At 44.8% G+C, this 18,709-nt stretch overlaps 1 protein-coding gene across 1 annotated transcript; it reads left to right on the forward strand.

Moving 5' to 3' along the window:
* Positions 1 to 907: 907 nt before the first annotated feature.
* LOC139576123 (C-type lectin domain family 18 member A-like) lies at positions 908 to 17,977 on the forward strand. Its single transcript, XM_071401806.1, has 12 exons — positions 908 to 1,147; positions 2,012 to 2,103; positions 9,314 to 9,544; positions 9,784 to 9,881; positions 10,055 to 10,176; positions 11,519 to 11,626; positions 12,010 to 12,102; positions 13,518 to 13,624; positions 13,769 to 13,898; positions 14,041 to 14,137; positions 14,701 to 14,792; positions 17,442 to 17,977. Exons 1-12 carry the CDS (start codon positions 1,021 to 1,023, stop codon positions 17,477 to 17,479), a joined length of 1,335 nt encoding a protein of 444 aa, XP_071257907.1. The 5' UTR covers positions 908 to 1,020; the 3' UTR covers positions 17,480 to 17,977.
* The last annotated feature ends 732 nt before the right edge of the window (positions 17,978 to 18,709 follow it).

Below are 18,709 nucleotides of genomic sequence, written 5' to 3' on the forward strand. Positions count from 1 at the left end.
TTATGCATGCCAGCAAAGCCACTACACAACACAGCACATAACAATACATTCACTGCACTATAACGGTGACAAGAAAACAATAAACAATGCTTGCAATATCAACTGGAATTACACGGGTCTATTACTGAACTTTTTGTTGAAAACAAATATTTGAATGGGAAGCGACTGTCACTGGCAAGCATGGTTACAGACCCAACAACATTATATAGTATCCCTCCTCGTGAAGAAAAGCACATGAGCTAATTTATGCAGCGGCATACAATACATTTTTGGACTCACCATTGTTGCGCTGTCCTCACTTGAACAGGAAGGTGGCGTGGTGGTGCTTCTTGTGGGCAAATTTTGTCATCAAAGGTGCTTTCAAGACAACTGGAAACAACCATAAAAAACACAGTTGAATCATGATGTCAGTGATCTTCAGGTCTTCAGGTTGAGAGAATGTCAAGAGTGTGCAAAGCTGTCATCAAGGCAAAGGGTGGCTACTTTGAAGAATCCAAAATATATATATATTTTGATTTGTTTAAAACGTTTTTGCTTACTACATGATTCCATATGTGTTATTTCATGGTTTTGATGTCTTCACTATTATTCTACATTATAGAAAATACTAAAATAAAGAAAAACCCTTGAATGAGTAGGTGTGTCCAAACTTTTGACTGGCACTGTATATATATATTTTAGCTAAACAGACTTAACAGCCCCACCGGGTCACCACTGCATGACTTAATACTGATTTGATTTGATTTGTGTGGTTAAAAGGTCAGCCACGCTTTTAGAAGTTTGGTTGTGCATGTGGGTTTATCGCTGATCGTGTATCATTCATTCAACTAAAGTTTGAGTAGCGGCCAACTGTGTGCGCGTGAGTGGATAAGAACAGTTGCAAAATGTTGACAACTCGTGGGAAGGGGAGAGAGAGAGAGTGAGTGGGAGTGAAAGAGAGGGAGAGAAGAGGAGGGTAAAAGAGGGAGCCACTTGTCCACGAGGAGTTTAGAGTACTTGGCACAATTTACCTCAGTAGCCATGGGGTCTCTAACTGGTCCCTCGTGTCTGCTTCTGTTTTTCATGGTGACCCTCCAGACCCCGTACAGCACCCACGCGAATAGGATAATCACGGAGAAACCGAGCCGCGCTGATTCATCTGAGAGCGGTAAGAGCGCGCTGTTCTGTGTTCGGCTCAGCACTGGTGAGAGGAAAACAGCAGGGTGGCCGATGCACGCGATACAGTATATGTGAAGAAAAGTGTGATGGTTTTTATTAACTTCTCTTGCAAAGAATCCTCAAACTATTCTAATTAATGCAGAACATTTCACTCTGCAATGTTATTTAATTTACAGTGGATATAGGCTAACATTTTAGCAGACCCTCTCATCCAGAGCGACTTATCGTAATGAGTGCATACATTTTCATACTGGGCCCCCGTGGGAATCGAACCCACAACCCTTGCGCCATGCTCTATCAACTGAGCCATACTGGACTAACTAACTTATTTTAAGCAAATACAACTTGTAAGTTGTCATCTGTTTCCTACATTCCATCTTAAATTGTAAATTGCTAAAATGTGATTAGCATTTAGGCTAAACAGCCGATAACATTCATTAGTAAATTATGCTATGCTATGTTTAATCAAAATAACCTATGCGATTTTTCTTCTTACCCAATAAAATAAAGAATGCTATAGGACTCTGAAAATTGTAAGATTTTGTTATATTTCTGTCACATTCCTATTTGGGAAAAACATCCTCAGTAAGGCTACAAGGCCTATATATTGAATAGAGATATTAGTTCTCCAATGATAGGCGGCAATACACATTTCAGTTCTCCAAATGATAGGCCATACAAATTTGTTTAGCCTATGGCATGTACAGGCTGTGGATATACACTGTCCCAATGTTGTGGAGTGCTACTGTATCAACAGACCTTTCAACCAACCCCCTTGTCCCCCTTACAGACACTTGCATTCCATTGCCATGGCGACCAGTCCTAAATAATTGTGTGCTTTTCTTTATTCCAGGGCTTGGGTTGAAGGAGCATTTTCTGATTGTTACACAGCACAATAGGCTGCGCAGCTGGGTCACCCCCATGGCCGCTAACATGCAAAAAATGGTTAGTTGCCTTGCCTGCCTTTCAATATTTTCCTGTGTGTGTGTGTGTGTGTGTGTGTGTGTGTGTGTGTGTGTGTGTGTGTGTGTGTATGTGTGTGTGTGTGTGTGTGTGTCAGTTTGTCTGTCTGTTTGTCTGTCTGCCCCTCTGATTGGGGAGGATAGGCTGGTCCTAGCTCTATGATGGCAACTTCTACCCGGAGCTGTAAGCAAATGTAACTATGCCGACTGCCGTGCTGCCATGCAGGCTGGCCCCTTTGAAACACATCACTGAGTTACATGGCTGCTGCTGCCTGCTGGACACCAAGGTCACCTGAAATAGAGCCCTGCCAGAAACCCTCCCCTGTGCTCTTTCCCATGCTCCCAATTACCGTTTGTCACAGAGTCTGTCTCTTGGTTAACCGAGCCCTCGGTAAAGGCCCTCCATTTGTTCCATGATTTATAACACAGCTATATATTATATCCAAAGGTACTGTACAGATCAGTTGAAATCGTATCCTCATAAGTAGTCACAGTTCCTCCCTCTCTGAGGGTATCCCCATTTCCCCATCTCTAACAACTAAACAAAGGCAGCGACACCAGAGATTTCTCACAGGGTATCTTCTGTTGAAACGTTGATATTCCCAACAGTGAGAGACAGTGAATATCAGTGTGTTAACGAAGACAGTGCATGTTGCAGTCACAGGGGCACTGACACCACAGCTGTTCTGTATGGTGCTGTCTCTGGCAGGGTGTTAATGCTGAAGGCCATCAACACTGTGTGGGGTGGATCTGGGATCTGTCCCTGGGGCTCTGAGATAGATATACCTGTTAGGGACCAGGAGGATTACATACTGTGTCTCTCTGTCTCTACTCAAACTAACAGGCAGGATAGATGTTATATCAGTGTGTGTAGATGAAGTCAATGGCAGCGCCTACCTGGCGGCTCAGTTAGATTTAGGGTTTCCTCACTGTTAGAATCGTTGTTTGCCCGCAGACTGACTAGTCATGTGAAAATTACAGCGACTAGTTGTATACAGTGCCTCAGAAAGTATTCATACCCCTTGACTTATTCTACATTGTAACACAACAAAATGTGGAAAAAGTCAAGGAGTGTGAATACTTTCTGAAGGCAATGTAAATGAATCTTAACTGAACTTAATTGAACTAAATTGAAGAAGTTGTAGTTTTCATCACTGATTAGGTAATGCAGACTAACGGTCTCAGGGATAGTCTCATGATTTCCACTTAAACACTCAGATAACGTGAGACAAAACAAGCATGTTACCCAAGGACTGAGTGAATAGTGAGGGTAGGCACTGTGCAGCCTGAAACGACACTAATGTGTGACAAGCCTCCAATGATAATCCCCCTGTTTGTTGAGTCAATGAGAACCACTGGGCATTTTCTCCATATCTGATGCCATCTATTTATCAGGGATCAAGGTAAGACCCAGATGCAGTCTGTCGAAGTAACAATGTTTATTGTGGCACAGGGGCAGGCAAAGACAGACATGGGTTGAAAATCCAGGGTAAGGCAAAGGTACAGATAATTGGGAAGATGGGCGACACCTGGAGGGGGGTGGAGACAAGCACAAGGACAGGTGAAACAGATCAGGGCGTGACACTATTACTGTGCCAGTCTTATCTCCCTTATCTCCCGCTTACATTGCATGAGGACAGACGACGACAGAGGACAATCAGTGGATAATGAAACACAAAACGGTGGGGTTGAATAGTATGTCCTAGAGGCCTAATGGCCGTTTCGTCCAAAACATTCACTTATCATAGATTGCGTTCTCAAAGCCCATGTATACAGATAGAGCAGAGTTCCTAGACTGCTGCTAAGCATCGGCAAACTGCACATAGCTGATAACATGTAATGAGAAAAAGAGGATGAGGATATTATCATGCAGCATTCAGGACTGTGGTATTACAGGTAATTTGCTTGCGAAGGCCGATGGAGGAATCCGGGCGAGCTGATGAAGCATATTAAGGAGCTTTACTGATAAACGCTTAAAAGGCTCAGGGCTTTAGCTGCGTTTGTGATTCTCTTTGAGGAATTTCCACCCAGGCATGGCAGCAGGTGTGGGTAAGCGCTGTCTCATTGTGTCGGTAAAGATATTATAGTGTGGCCCTGCAGCAGCCGCCCTCTTCTTCTTCTCTTCAGGAGATAAAAGAGCAGCGCTTCACACAGTTTCACAAATGAGGCTCTTCTCTCTCTGTACTCAGTCCATGCCCTCTGGAGGTTCACCGAGGGCTGGGGAAGCCTGTCTGACAATAGGAGGTACTTTGCTTCAAATACAGAAATGGAAATTAAGTATTTTCTTTTGGTGTAAGACAGAGGGAGGCGTTTGTATTACGTCTACTCATTGCAGAAACTAATTTTCTCGTTGTAATGACGTAATTTCAAGTTTTGCATGCTGGATATGTGTGAGAGAAAGTATATAGGCTATGTGTGCGTCTGTAGTTAAGTAATTTACAGTACTTTAGGTCAAAGTTCAACCCACTTAATGTCTCCACTTAGCTGAGGACTCCCACGGCTAAAAGACAGTTTTGAGTGTGCATGAAAACATCGCCTGGGAAACAGTGTTCCTGCTGATTGTCACTTTGCTATTAAAAGCTCTGTGCTGTCTTGGCTTATTTTATGGTCTGCACTCCTTGCCAACATCAATTCCTCAGCTATAAGTTGTTGACTTTACGGACCATAACAGAGTAAGACTCAACATACTCCTATGTCTGGTCTTTGCTTCACTCCTGTACTTACTTAATTCCTTGCGCTGATGCATTGTGACGTGAAATGGAACATTCAAGAAGGGGACTTGCCCGGTGACCCTGCTCCCCTCTGGCGGCATCAAAGCGTGCGTTGATGATTTTGACCAGAGGACATCAGGGGGAACAATGTGCTCAAAGGGGCTTAGCACACTCTTAATTAGCTGTCACTCCCCTGACATCTGGACATGCCTCCATTCATCAAACAACAAATGTCCTATGATGAGGAAGTAGTGCTAATGATGAAGTTAGTCCTACAGGAAGCAATATCATCCTTTCCAAGCTCTTTATAGTATGGCATGTATACTCCCATACACTGGGACTGTTGTATTCTCTCCAATGTTTTCGTGTGTCAGTCATAAGACCTTCATCTGAGTTTTAGTAGGTATTTTCCTTAATAAATTGAAACACATGGCTACAGTTAGTGTTTCTGACTATTGAGGATCTCTTACTTCACTGCAAGGTTGAATAATTGACAAACGGGTCAGTGTTCCCTTTTAGAAGGCCCTTAAATATTAACACAAATGTGCCAGAGGAAGATTTACTTAAAAGGTGACAAGATGAAAACTCCCCTCTTTTCACCTGTCAATGGACCCATTCAAGCCACTATGGAGGAAATGACACTGATTTGTTTGGCTGTCTCATTCTGGCTCCTCTCTAAGGGGGGTGTTTTTTATAACACACATTCAGGTGAAAACACCAGCTGTGAGCTCTGCTGAGTACACACAGGCAGGCTGTGAGATGTGGCTATCAGTAGGACAGGAGTGGCCTGGAGAGTCTGTTTGTGTTGGGGCCCTCTCAAGGTGATGGAAGGCTGGCAGAATCTTTGAGGAGCAATGTTGAGAAGGTGTGGAAAGATGTGACTGGTGGGGGCTGTAGTAATGGTGAAGGAGAAGAGATGGGGGTCAGTGAAATGGAGAGATGGTTGTATGTTGATGGCCTGGCAAAATTTTAGATCTCTCTGAAGAGCGAGTGGGAGTCGGATAGCTTTGCATGACATCCCACTGATGTGTGCCAGGATACCCTCTCCCTCCCCCTTTCCTCCCCCTCTGTCCCCTCTCCCCATCTCTGAAACAGGACCCCTTCTTGGGGGGCCAGTCGTGAAACGGCATATGTGGAAACACCCCCCTTTCACGCTCAGGTCCTGAGTGCTGACAGCCGTCTCCACGGTAACTGGCTGTGGTTGCCGGGGCAGTTCACGCTGAGCGGAGACATTCTGCTACCACTCGACGCGCACAAGATGAGACAGGGGTCAAACAGCTTAGTCAATGAGTGACAGCCACTGTCCGTCTACCTGTCCTAACAGAGGCAGAGGCTGCCTCATCAGTTCCTCATCAGCAAAACAGAAAAATCCACACTGTTTATATGCTGCTTATACAGTGCATTCAGAAAAGATTCAGACTTTTTCCACATTTTGTTACGTTACAGCCTTATTCTAAAATGTATTATATAAAAAAAATCCTCATCAATCTACATACAATACCCAATAATGACAAAGCGTAAACTGTTTTTTTGAAATTTTTGCAAATGTATTGCAAATAAAAAATATTATTTACATAAGTATTCAGACTCTTTGCTATGAGACCCGAAATTGAGCTCAGGTGCATCCTGTTTCCATTGATCATCTTTGAGATGTTTATACAACTTGATTGGAGTCCACCTGTGGTAAATTCAATTGATTGGACATGATTTGGAAAGGCACACACCTGTCTATATAAGGTACCACAGTTTACAGTGCATGTCAGAGCAAAAAACCAAGCCATGAGGTCGAAGGAATTGTCGAAGAGCTCGGAGACAGGATTGTGTCGAGGCACAGATCTGGGGAAGGGTACCAAACATTTTCTGCAGCATTGAAGGTCCCCAAGAACACAGTAATATATCCTCACGTACATTTTTTACAAATTTGCAAACATTTCTAAAAGCCTCTTTTTGCTTTGTCATTATGGGGTATTGTGTGTAGATTGATGAGGGGGAAAAAACAATATAATCCATTTTAGAATTAGGCTGTAAAGTAACAAAATGTGTAAAAAGTGAAGGGGTCTGAGTACTTTCCAAATGCACTGTATGCTTATAAATGTGTCTACTGGGACACTGTTTAGACACTCAGTTCTTCATCTGCCTCAGTGCCTTGTGTCTCTTTAGTGGGCGGATATCCCAACTCAGTACTTGATACTGACAGGCCCATCATGTCTCTGACTGTACTGTATCTTTAAGCATAACCCTGTGAGTCTGTCTATGTTGTAGCAGGCTCTGTGCCAGGAGAGGAGAGAATGTTAATAGGTGTGTGACGTTGGGGTTTCATTTGATCCCTCCACTTTAGAGACACACACCTCTCACCAGACCAGGGCATTATTAAAGGACGCTAACCCGCCCAGACTGTCCCGCCTGTGGCCCCCTACTCCCCACCCCCATTTACCCCTACACTCCACGACCCCTTCTCCAACTCTCTAAGCTCCCCCTACATCCCAGTCTACCAGTGTCTCTGTCTCTCCTCTCATAGTGAGAGGAGAGACATAGAGGAGCTCAATGGGTGTAACTTTTGTTGACAATTTCAATACCTTTTGGATACAAAACATGTTTTATAAGGAGGATGGGATCCCCCGAAATCATTTGGGTTCCTGGATCCTTTCACAGCATTATAAGGCTGCGTTGAGACAATGACTTATCAATGTCCCAAGCCCAGCTCAGTTACTTCCTACCATTGTGACACTGAGTTGTCATAATGCTTCAGCAAATGTACATTATAGCAGGGACATTGGTAGACAATGTAACTAACCTAATTTATGCCCCTATGACTTTGCTGATCCTACAGCTAATGTATGCACTATGCAGTAATCATGTACCTATGATGAGATTCATACTGTTAGCACTGAGCCGGTGTGCCCTAGTAGGAAGTCCACTGTGTGCATCTCACCCTGCACTAACATAAATAACATGAGCATATCTACTTCTGCTAAATTCTCCAGTAATGCAATGAAAACAAGTAAGCATCCCAGAAAAGTGCTCAAAATAGCCCACGTTAACATATGTAGCTTAAGAAACAAGGTTCATGAAATCAATAATATGACATTCATATTCTGACTATCGCTGAAACTCACTTAGATAATACCTTTGATGATACAGTGGTAGCAATACAAGGTTATAACATTTACAGAAAAGACAGAAATGCCAATGGTGGAGGTGTTGCTGTTTTATATTCAGAACCACATTCCTGTAAAGCTTAGAGAGGATCTCATGTTAAATACAGGTCTTCACAGTCCCCAAGTCCAGAACAGACTATGGGAGGCGCACAGTATTACATAGAGTCATGACTACATGGAACTCTATTCCATATCAAGTAACTGATGCAAGCAGTAATATTAGATTTAAAAAACAGATAAAAATACACTTTATGAAACGCCTGTGAAGAAACACTAACATAGGCACAGTCACATGCATACACACACACGAAAACATACTCACTATACACACACACGTACACATGGATTTTGTATTGTAGATATGTGGTAGTGGTGGAGTAGGGGCCTGAGGGCACACAGTGTGCTGTGAATGTATTGCAATGTTTTTTAAATTGTATAACTGCCTTAATTGTGGTGGACCCCAGGAAGAGTAGCACTAATGGGGATCCATAATAAATACAAATACAGGGCTCATAGGCCACCTTGCTTAGCCGGAATCCTGCCCTAAGTGCACCAGCTTTAAAAGCAGAGATCACCTTTCAGCCTCCCAGGGTGTTCGCTGTTCACCATACTGACTGTGTAGTTTCTTTAGGACTGTCTTGTTTAAGATCAGGTACCATCACATGGCCTGTGCTGGCCTTTAGCGATGGATAGCACACTTGCTGTTGTTGATCTATTTAAGACCTATGAGGATGAGATAGTATACTCAGTGACCCAATGGTCTGCTGGCGGAGCAGCAGAGTCACTGTGCCATGGTCTGTGCTCATACAACCAACTTTATTTATTTATTTCCCTCTCATACTCCCACACAGTCTGTCATTTTATCGATCTCCCCATCAGTCCCTAAATACTGTATCCATTTTAGGCTATCGATTTCCAGAGCCCTGCGACTAAGTCTTCAGAAGAAACCTTGTCAGTGAACATTAACAATAGGTGGCTAAATGGAGAGCCTGGCATGGGAGTGTCCCAAAAGCAAAATGTGTCCCTGAAAAAGAGCACTTCAGGTCACAAAGAGAGGAAGTCGGTCTGTCACCCTCAGTCATGGGAAGGTAGTTCCCCATTCTATTTGTTTAAACATGTGTGTGTGTGTGTGTGTGTGTGTGTGTGTGTGTGTGTGTGTGTGTGTGTGTGTGTGTGTGTGTGTGTGTGTGTGTGTGTGTGTGTGTGTGTGTGTGTGTGTGTGTGTGTGTGTGTGTGTGTGTGTGTGTGTGTGTGTGTGTGTGTGTGTGTGTGTGTGTGTGTGTGTGCGTGCGTGCGTTGTCTCCCCCCTTCCCCATATCTGTAGGACTGGAGTGAGAAGCTGGTCAAACTTGCCCAGGAGAGGGCGAAATCCTGCCACACAAATCCCGCTCCTCAGGACCAACCGCTCCGCCACATTGGCTGGAACACCCATCATTCAGCTCATGCCACCAGCTCATTTGCTGAGGTCATTGACTCATGGTTCGAGGAAGGGCGGGACTACATGTACCTGAGTGGGCAATGCAGAGAGAATGCTACCTGCCAACACTACACACAGGTAATGGTTAACAGTACTGGATCTGTCAACTGTGCAGCAAGCCTAAGTAACTTTGTCAAAACAAGAAGTCTCAATTCAACTCTCAATTCAATTTGAGTAATAATTGGCGGGATTGAGTTTGTGTTGCCCACATGCCAATACATTGTGTTGCCAATATACTCTCTCTCTCACTCTTTCTCTCTAACTCTGTCTGTGTGTCTGTCTGTCCGTCTGTCTGTCTTTCTCTCTCTCTGCTGTAGTTGGTGTGGGCCACCTCCAGTAATGTGGGCTGTGCCAGACAGTTGTGTCTGAGGGGTGATGCTCTCTGGGAGCTATTTGTCTGTGCATACTCCCCTGGGTAAGAACACTACTAATATACCTAATGTGTGTGTGTGTGTGTGTGTGTGTGTGTGTGTGTGTGTGTGTGTGTGTGTGTGTGTGTGTGTGTGTGTGTGTGTGTGTGTGTGTGTGTGTGTGTGTGTGTGTGTGTGTGTACATATACATGTGTGTGTGATATATGTCTCTCTGCAGGGGTAACTGGGAGGTGAATGGGAGGTTGGTGGTGCCCTATGTGGCTGGTTTCTCCTGTTCTCTCTGCACCTCTTCCATGTCAGGCTGCTTCAGACTGTGGGACCATGTGGGAGGACTGTGTGGTGAGACCCCTATAGACAACGCTCTCATTAATTAAAGATAGACTCAGTGATATTATGTTGCCACGAGCAGCACCGCAGATATTGTGATGAGTGAGAGTATCTGCACATGTGCATGGGTTTGCTTCACACTGTTACAGTGGTGAAGTTTAGCCTCGCACTTCAACGCTCTTACATGCTGACCAGACCGGACACATCGCGTGCGCGAGCGTCGCAAAATACATTTAGAAAACCATGTTATTCAATTATTGCACTCATACTGCTCGCGCGCGCCAACGAGCATCTGCGTTGCCACGGGCTAAAATAGAACTTCTTTCTATTTCTGACGCAGATCGCACTGCAAGTCCTGCCTCTCCCATCTCCTCATTGGTTTATAGAAGCAGGTACCCACGTGCTATCTCCTCATTGGTTATACCCACGTGGGTGATTGAAAGACAAACTGTTTTGCGGGTTGTCGTGGTAATACTATGAAAGTGTAGATGCCAATCACCATATACAGTAAGTTCAAAGATGAAAAAGCCTGGAAGGAGGAGAGATGACTAGAAATGATTCGGTTGACCATTTTATGTGTGGATTAATTGTCGGAGTAGAGGACCTTGTGCATTTCAGGTAAAATAACAACTCAATGTTTATATCCCAGGACAAATTAGCTAGCAACAGCAAGCTAGCTAAATAGGACAAATTAGCTAGCAAGTGCAAGCTAACTAGCTAAATTGCCATACATGTTTAATGCTTTTCGACCTGTCCCCAAATGAATGTCATTGGTTCAGAGTTTGTTTTGATATTTTAACCTGCATGTCGTGATCGCGTTTGGTGTAGGGGGACAAAATAAATGTATGCACGATAGCGCACGATGGCGCACACGCGCAGCCGGTTTGGGTTCCGTGTTAGTTGTTGCGGAAATTGACCCACTATGCTGTTAATTTTGTGAACCTATGTCATATAAATGAGTCTATCTTTAAATTAGTGAAAAATGTTAGCATTTTAATCATATTAGCTGTTCTTTACTCAAAGTAGTATCTATTTCAACCAACTCTGTTCTCTACAGATTTTTTTCTTAGAATCTCTTTAGTGCACTAAAAGCGACGTATCACCTCTATTGAGGATGACAGTTCATTATCTATTTTGAGCCAAAGACGTTAAGTGTATTTTTTTCCTCACTTAAAGTATTGTCATGTGAAGGGGTTTTCACCTAATCCGGTTTAACAGTATAGCCAACACTTAACCACTTACCATGCAATGATGGCCTTGTCAGAGAACAAGCACCAACTGGAGGCTAAATGTATTCATGGAAAAATGAAGACTTTTAAGCAAAGGTATTTAGAAAATTGTATCTGTGTTCCAGAGACCCCCAGGAACCCATGTCGTATGAGCTGTGGGCAGCATGGTCGTCTGAACATCTCCTCCTGCCAGTGTCATTGTGGACCTAGGTTCACCGGACGATTCTGTCAGGGTATCAGTCTATGTGCCTGTGTTTACCAGTCTGACAGTCTACTACAGTCATTATTACCTCTGTGTGTCTGACTAGGCATGCTCTGCAGTGTGTGTGTGTTCAGGTATCTCTGTAGGTGCATCATGGTCGATATACGGCGGCAGGGTAGCCTAGTGGTTAGAGCGTTGGACTAGTAATCGAAAGGTTGCAAGTTCAAATCCCTGAGCTGACAAGGTACAAATCTGTCGTTCTGCCCCTGAACAGGCAGTTAACCCACTGTTCCTAGGCCGTCATTGAAAATAAGAATTTGTTCTTAACTGACTTGCCTAGTTAAATAAAGGTAAAATAAATAAATAAAATACTGTATGTGACTGTGTGTGTGACTGTGTGTGTGTGTGTTTCAGTGCGCTGCAGTGTGAAGTGTGTGCACGGCCGCTACAAGGAAGAGGAGTGCTCCTGCAAGTGTGATGTTGGTTATGGGGGTGCTGAGTGTGCAGGTGAGTGTGATGTTGACTATGGGGGTGCTGAGTGTGCAGGTGAGTGTGATGTTGATTATGGGGGTGCTGAGTGTGCAGGTGAGTGTGATGTTGGTTATGGGGGTGCTGAGTGTGCAGGTGAGTGTGATGTTGGTTATGGGGGTGCTGAGTGTGATGTTGGTTATGGGGGTGCTGAGTGTGCAGGTGAGTGTGATGTTGGTTATGGGGGTGCTGAGTGTGATGTTGGTTATGGGGGTGCTGAGTGTGCAGGTGAGTGTGATGTTGGTTATGGGGGTGCTGAGTGTGATGTTGGTTATGGGGGTGCTGAGTGTGATGTTGGTTATGGGGGTGCTGAGTGTGATGTTGGTTATGGGGGTGCTGAGTGTGCAGGTGAGTGTGATGTTGGTTATGGGGTGCTGAGTGTGCAGGTGAGTGTGATGTTGGTTATGGGGGTGCTGAGTGTGATGTTAGTTATGTGGGTGCTGAGTGTGATGTTGGTTATGGGGGTGCTTTACTGTTTGAATGTAAATGGAATTGACACCAACCCTGGTGGGAATAAGTTTATGTAGCCAATGTGGCACTGTCTCACCATTACTTTAAACCAGAATGAACCAGACTCCTATCATCATTGTATCTAAGCCAATGCACCCTCTTTTCTATTAAGCTTCAGCCTGATTAGATTCAAGTTGTATCTGCTAGTTTGAGCCCGTTTGGATTCCAATGTTTACTGTGTTATCAAGCCATATGCATCTCAGGGGTTTTTCTTGTTTGGGCAAAAGACCGTCCTCCATCCTCTCTTCTCCGTCCTCTCCTCCATCCTCTCTCCTCCTTGACCTGGAAACTGATAATTGATCGAGTGGTCGAACAGTGTGTCAATTCGTCAGTAGGAAGAGTGTCCTCCCCTCCTCGATAGCCACCTTTCATCGAGGATACTTGTGTATCCTACCGCGGAAGAGTTTTGAAGTCTGTCACACCCCCTCCCTTTGAATCAGCTTTTGTTTTTGTCAGACTAAGAACATGCACACATTTAAAAACAATATGCTACTTATTGTTTTATCTATAAAATATCTTCCACAACTAACTTAATTTGTTTTGATCACTTTACACATTTATTATGGGATCCACCTCTGTAAACGTAATTTGCCTATTGACGCACAAGTGGAGAAGGACCGTCTCATTTCAAGCAAGTGCATTTTCATCCACCTTCACTCTGCTTGCCGACTCTCCTCGATTAACTTGGATGTTTTCAAAAGGAGGCGAGAGAGGACGGAGGAGAGAGGACGCAGGAGTTGAGCAAATCAAAATGATAAAAGGTCATAGTGTTTATTGTGACCAGAATGGACTGCGGTCTGTACACTGAGTTTGAGCCAAGATGGATGGTCAGTGCCTGGTGTCTCTTTACTGAGGTCTAATGTGTGTTGCTTATGTTTCTGTAGAGAAGCAGCAGTTTCCCTTCCACAGCTGTGATGTGAGGATAGATGGAGAGTGCTTCATGGTGTCTCCAGAGGTCGACACCTACTATGGAGCCAAGACCCGCTGTCAGGTTAGAGAGAGTGAGAGAGAGAGAGTGTGAGAGTGTGAGATTGTGAGAGTGTGAGAGTGTGAGAGTGTGAGAGTGTGAGAGTGTGAGATTGTGAGAGTGTGTGAGTGAGTGTAACCCATGTTGTGGTTTGTGTTTGGACCCCAGGAGCGAGGGGGGATTCTGGCCCAGATCCACAACCAGAAGGTTCAGGACATGCTGGCATTTTACCTCAGCCAGCTGGAGACCAGCAACGAGGTCACAGACCCCGACTTTGAGACACGCAACTTCTGGATCGGTATGTCACTTTCCCTGTCCTTCTATACGTACAGCCAAATAGCTTTGACAGACTGACTTTGTGAGTTTGTGTGAGCAGCATTGAGATGTGTCAAGGTGAGATAAGGATACGCGTCCTGTAAGGCTGTGTGTATTGTGTCCAGGGCTGACATATAAACCTCTGAAGGACTCTTTCCGCTGGGACTCAGGAGAAATCCCCACATACAGCAGCTTCGCCTTTGGACAGCCTGACAACCAGGGGTGAGAGAGTCATAACTTTTGACAACTTAATGATAATAGTAACAACAATTATAACTTTCTATTATCACATCACCTTGTTGAATGGATAATCATAAAATAATATTATTGTTGTCAGAATCTACAGTAAGCAGGTGGAATGAGGCACTGCAAATGCGACTCCACTATATTTTTTACTGGAATTAACATATTTTCTACCACCATGGTTATTCTATACTGTGTGGAACACAGGTATAGTCTCACGTAGCCTAACATTATCACCTCACCCTCTGTGTCAGGAGGAGAGAAGCCTGGGCCCATACCCACAAAGCATCTCAGAGTAGGAGTGCTGATTTAGGATCAGTTTTTCCTTTTAGATCAAAATGAATATGATTATATGGACAGATCCTAGATCAGAACACCTTATCTGAGATGCGGGCCCTGGACCCTGAGGCGGGCCCTGGACATTGAGGCTACTGTGTTTGAAAGCAGAATGTTATCTTCTGTCTGACCACCAGATGTCTCTGTGTCCCCTCCATCTCACTCTTCCTCCCTCTCTCCTCTCCCTCGTGTCCCTCTCCCTGCAGCTTTGGGAACTGTGTGGAGCTGCAGGCTTCCAGCGCCTTCAACTGGAACGACCAGCGCTGTAAAACACGCAACCGATACATCTGCCAGTACGGTGAGAGAACACAACTCCATGAGAGACAGAGAGAGAGGTGAAAAGAGAGGGAGGGAGAGAGAGGTGGAGAGAAACACACAGAGAGATGCTGAGATATTCTAATCAAGGAAATCTGTCCTCACACTGCATCCAGACTCATTACCATTAGATGTAGCATTCACTGATATATCTTAAAACTCTCTAAACCTGCAGGTGGTTTAAAACACCTGTTGGACATTGACATCACCATGACAACAGATTAAGAGAGAGACTGACAGCAGCTTCTAAAAAATCCTGACAGATGGAGAGAAGTTCAAACACTATAGGTAGAAGTTACCCATACAACACAGATCTAGGATCAGCTTACTATCCCCAAATCCTACCCTTACCATCACAGCAGAAAACACAAAACTGACCTTAGATCAGCATGCAAGGGAAAGACATCAGGACCCTAAATCTTTACCTGGTGTCTCTGGCTGAGGGATGCTGGAGTCAAAGTGAGTGTTCAGTATAAAACCCGAGCAGAGAACACATAAACAAATCACAGCCCTAACTCTTGATCTGGGTGCTGTGTTTACCGTCTGTGTTTATGAGGGAGAGGCTGTGACACGGCCCACACATTTTAATGATACACTCAGCTGGAATCAATGGCACTCAGGGCTCCTCATAAAGAGCCTTCTAGAGATCGATATACGTCAGGCCTACAATTGCACCAAGTGTCTAAACACACACACACATTTCTCCCCTCTATAATTCACCAGTGTGATGGAGTCAGAATTGGAGGGTGGTATTGTTTGTTTGGTTTTGGTTAATTGTGTGTGTTCTAGGCAGGTGGCGAGCTCTGCAATCTCATATTGATCATCCAGGGCCGTCCTAATCCAGTCAGTGTTGCTGGACATTTTTAACAGCTCACCGTTTAAAAGCTCTGAATCTCCTGGTGCCGATTGATGGAAAACCATCGGTTCTCTCTTCTTATAGAGAGAGAAGCCTTTGTGTAGAGAGGGGTCAGTGGAGAGGAGTGTGTGGGTGTGTGGGTGGGTGTGTGTGTGTGACCAGAGCTCAAAGTGGAGTGGTAAGGCTGGTGAAAACAGAACACATGAGAACACAGCTGGACTAGCTGGGATCATGTTTTACTCAACCCCCTCTACACAAGCACTCTAAAACAAAAGATTCATTGGAGCAACAAAGAGTGAAATGAACGGATTTGACTGTGATTAATAGCTCCCCTACACACACACACACACACACACACACACACTCTCTCGTACCCCCCTGAAGGTATAATTGTGAAGCTGCATTGATGTGTTCTGTTAATTGCCAATAAAATGATAAGTGGAAAGCACAGGGAGCCTGAGGGGTGCACACAATTACCCAGATAGATAGAGAGAGAGAGAGAGAGAGAGAGAGAGAGAGAGAGAGAGAGAGAGAGAGAGAGAGAGAGAGAGAGAGAGAGAGAGAGAGAGAGAGAGAGAGAGAGAGAGAGAGAGAGAGAGAGAGAGAGAGAGAGAGAGAGAGAGAGAGAGAGAGAGAGAGAGAGAGAGAGAGAGAGAGAGAGAGAGAGAGAGAGAGAGAGAGAGAGAGAGAGAGAGAGAGAGAGAGAGAGAGAGAGAGAGAGAGAGAGAGAGATTGTGTTTTAGGCTAGAGCCACATCTGTTTGTATCCTCCCCTCCTACCCCTTGACTGTTGGGGGTTCCATTTTGGGCCCTCATTGCCCAAAATGAAAACAAGGCCCAATGAGAGATTACTAGGAAATAGTTTTGTGCACGCTTGTTTGCACTCGTGTATGTATGGTGTGTATGTACAGTATGTGTGGGTGTGTGTACAGTATGTGTGGTGGATGTGTACAGTATGTGTGGTGTGGGTGTGCACAGTATGTGTGGTGTGTACAGTGGGTGTGTACAGTATGTGTGGTGTGTGGCTGTGTACAGTATGTGTGGGTGCACGTGGGTGTGTACAGTATGTGTGGTGTGTGTGTACAGTATGTGTGGGTGTGTACTGTGTGTGTGGGTGTGTACAGTATGTGCGGTGTGTGTGTACAGTATGTGTGGTGTGTGTGTACAGTATGTGTGGGCGTGTGGGTGTGTACTGTGTGTGTGGGTGTGTACAGTATGTGCGGTGTGTGTGTACAGTATGTGTGTGGGTGTGTGTGCACGTGTGTGTGTACAGTATGTGTGTGGGTGTGTGTGCACGTGGGTGTGTACAGTGTGTGTGGTGTGGGTCTGTGTACAGTATGTGTGGTGTGTACAGTATGTGTGGTGTGTGGGTGTGTACAGTATGTGTGGTGTGTGGGTGTGTACAGTATGTGTGGTGTGTGGGTGTGTACAGTATGTGTGGTGTGTGGGTATGTGTCTATAGAGAAAAGGTGCTCCATTCTTAGCGTCCTCCACTGTGTTGTAGAATATTAATGTCCTCTGCACACTCACGTCTGAATGGAGCGCAGGCTACGATTACTGGGGATTTGGGATACAAACCATACCATTTATTCCCTCTACTCTGTCTCTCTCTATTACTCCTCTGTGTGTGTGTGTGTGTGTGTGTGTGTGTGTGTGTGTGTGTGTGTGTGTGTGTGTGTGTGTGTGTGTGTGTGTGTGTGTGTGTGTGTGTGTGTGTCGGTGTGTGTCGGTGTGTGTCGGTGTGTGTCGGTGTGTGTGTGTGTGTGTACGTCCACAGGTCCAGAGCACATTGCCCTGTGGGAAGTTGGCCGGTGATGAACTCGACACTCGAGGGTGGAGAGCACAGCATTGGAGCGGTTGGGGAGGTGGGTCGTTTGGGCCGTTCGTTGGACCCGGTCTGGGTGTGTGTCAAGCAGAAGCTGCTCTTATTGGTCTTATTTCATCCAGTGTTTTTCACTCCAACCCTTGTTGCACATATCCCCTGTTGCCGGTCAGGACTGGGCCTGTCTAACCAGTGCAGGAAAAAAGCACACAATGGGAGAACTTCCAAATCAACAGAATTTGAGCTCAACTGTAGATGGTTCATGGCAGCATAAATCTGTGTTTTGTACTGTACTGGTTTTTGTATTGCATATTATTTTTTTCAGACTTAGCTAAATTATGATTCATTTGTGATGTTTTCCATAACTGCCTCCCTGCATTGTCAGTTTGATTGTACAATTCTCCCCAATGCACTGAATGTACAGTGCCATGACAACCACTATTTTTGCTTTCTCAGTCATCCAGTAAGTGAATTAAAACGGTTTGCTACAATGTGTTGTGGGGTATTTTTCCAGACTGGGTAATTCTATTGGTCTCTGTGTTTGTGAGAGTGTGTATGGTTTTTAGTGACATTTTTGTGTTCTAGTATGTGAATGTTTGTTTGGAATAGTTTGTGAACGTGGCACTGTGATGTGTGTCTTTCTACACTAGTTTGGGAAGAGGCCAGTTTTACTCCTGTGTGTTGGGAGCATCTCTGAGGTCTCTGAGGTGACATCACAGACAGTGTTCAGGAATCCCTATGGGCCAGGGATGAGTGTGTTCAGCTGTCTGGCAGGCAGCGCTGGGAGGGGGATGAGGGTGGGAGGATGAGGGGAGGAGTCGGCTGCAGAGAGAGGGATTAAACCAACCTGCAGTGCTGCAGTGGAATCATGCAAATGCACAAAGCTGGGAGAAGGTCACCAGGTTAAACAGGTGGGCAGTGGAGGAGGAAGACGAGCAATAACAGTGTGTGTGTGTTTACCATACCTGCATTAATCAGTGGTGTTAATGCCAAGCCCACTGCGTAGCTGAGCTGCCACTCAACAGCTGATTGGTACAAAATACAAAACTACTGAAATAGTTGTTTTTAAAATGGAAGTACAATCACCCATATTCACCACACAGCAATCAGACTTGAACAATCGCTATGAATTTACAGTAAAGGCAAGAATACAGGGAGGCATTTTGACTTACAGTTGTTCATAGTCAGGGTTGTTCTGCTCTACATTGAACAAACTGATAACG

Source organism: Salvelinus alpinus, chromosome 5, assembly GCF_045679555.1.
Source record: "Salvelinus alpinus chromosome 5, SLU_Salpinus.1, whole genome shotgun sequence".
In the NCBI taxonomy this organism is placed as follows: Eukaryota; Metazoa; Chordata; class Actinopteri; order Salmoniformes; family Salmonidae; genus Salvelinus; species Salvelinus alpinus.

Coding starts and splice junctions, on each gene's coding strand:
- LOC139576123 (XM_071401806.1), top strand. CDS start 1,021: ATGGGGTCTCTAACTGGTCCCTCGTGTCTGCTTCTGTTTTTCATGGTG. Junction 10,177..11,518: donor CCATGTGGGAGGACTGTGTG/GTGAGACCCCTA, acceptor TCTGTGTTCCAG/AGACCCCCAGGAACCCATGT. Junction 13,899..14,040: donor GACACGCAACTTCTGGATCG/GTATGTCACTTT, acceptor TATTGTGTCCAG/GGCTGACATATAAACCTCTG.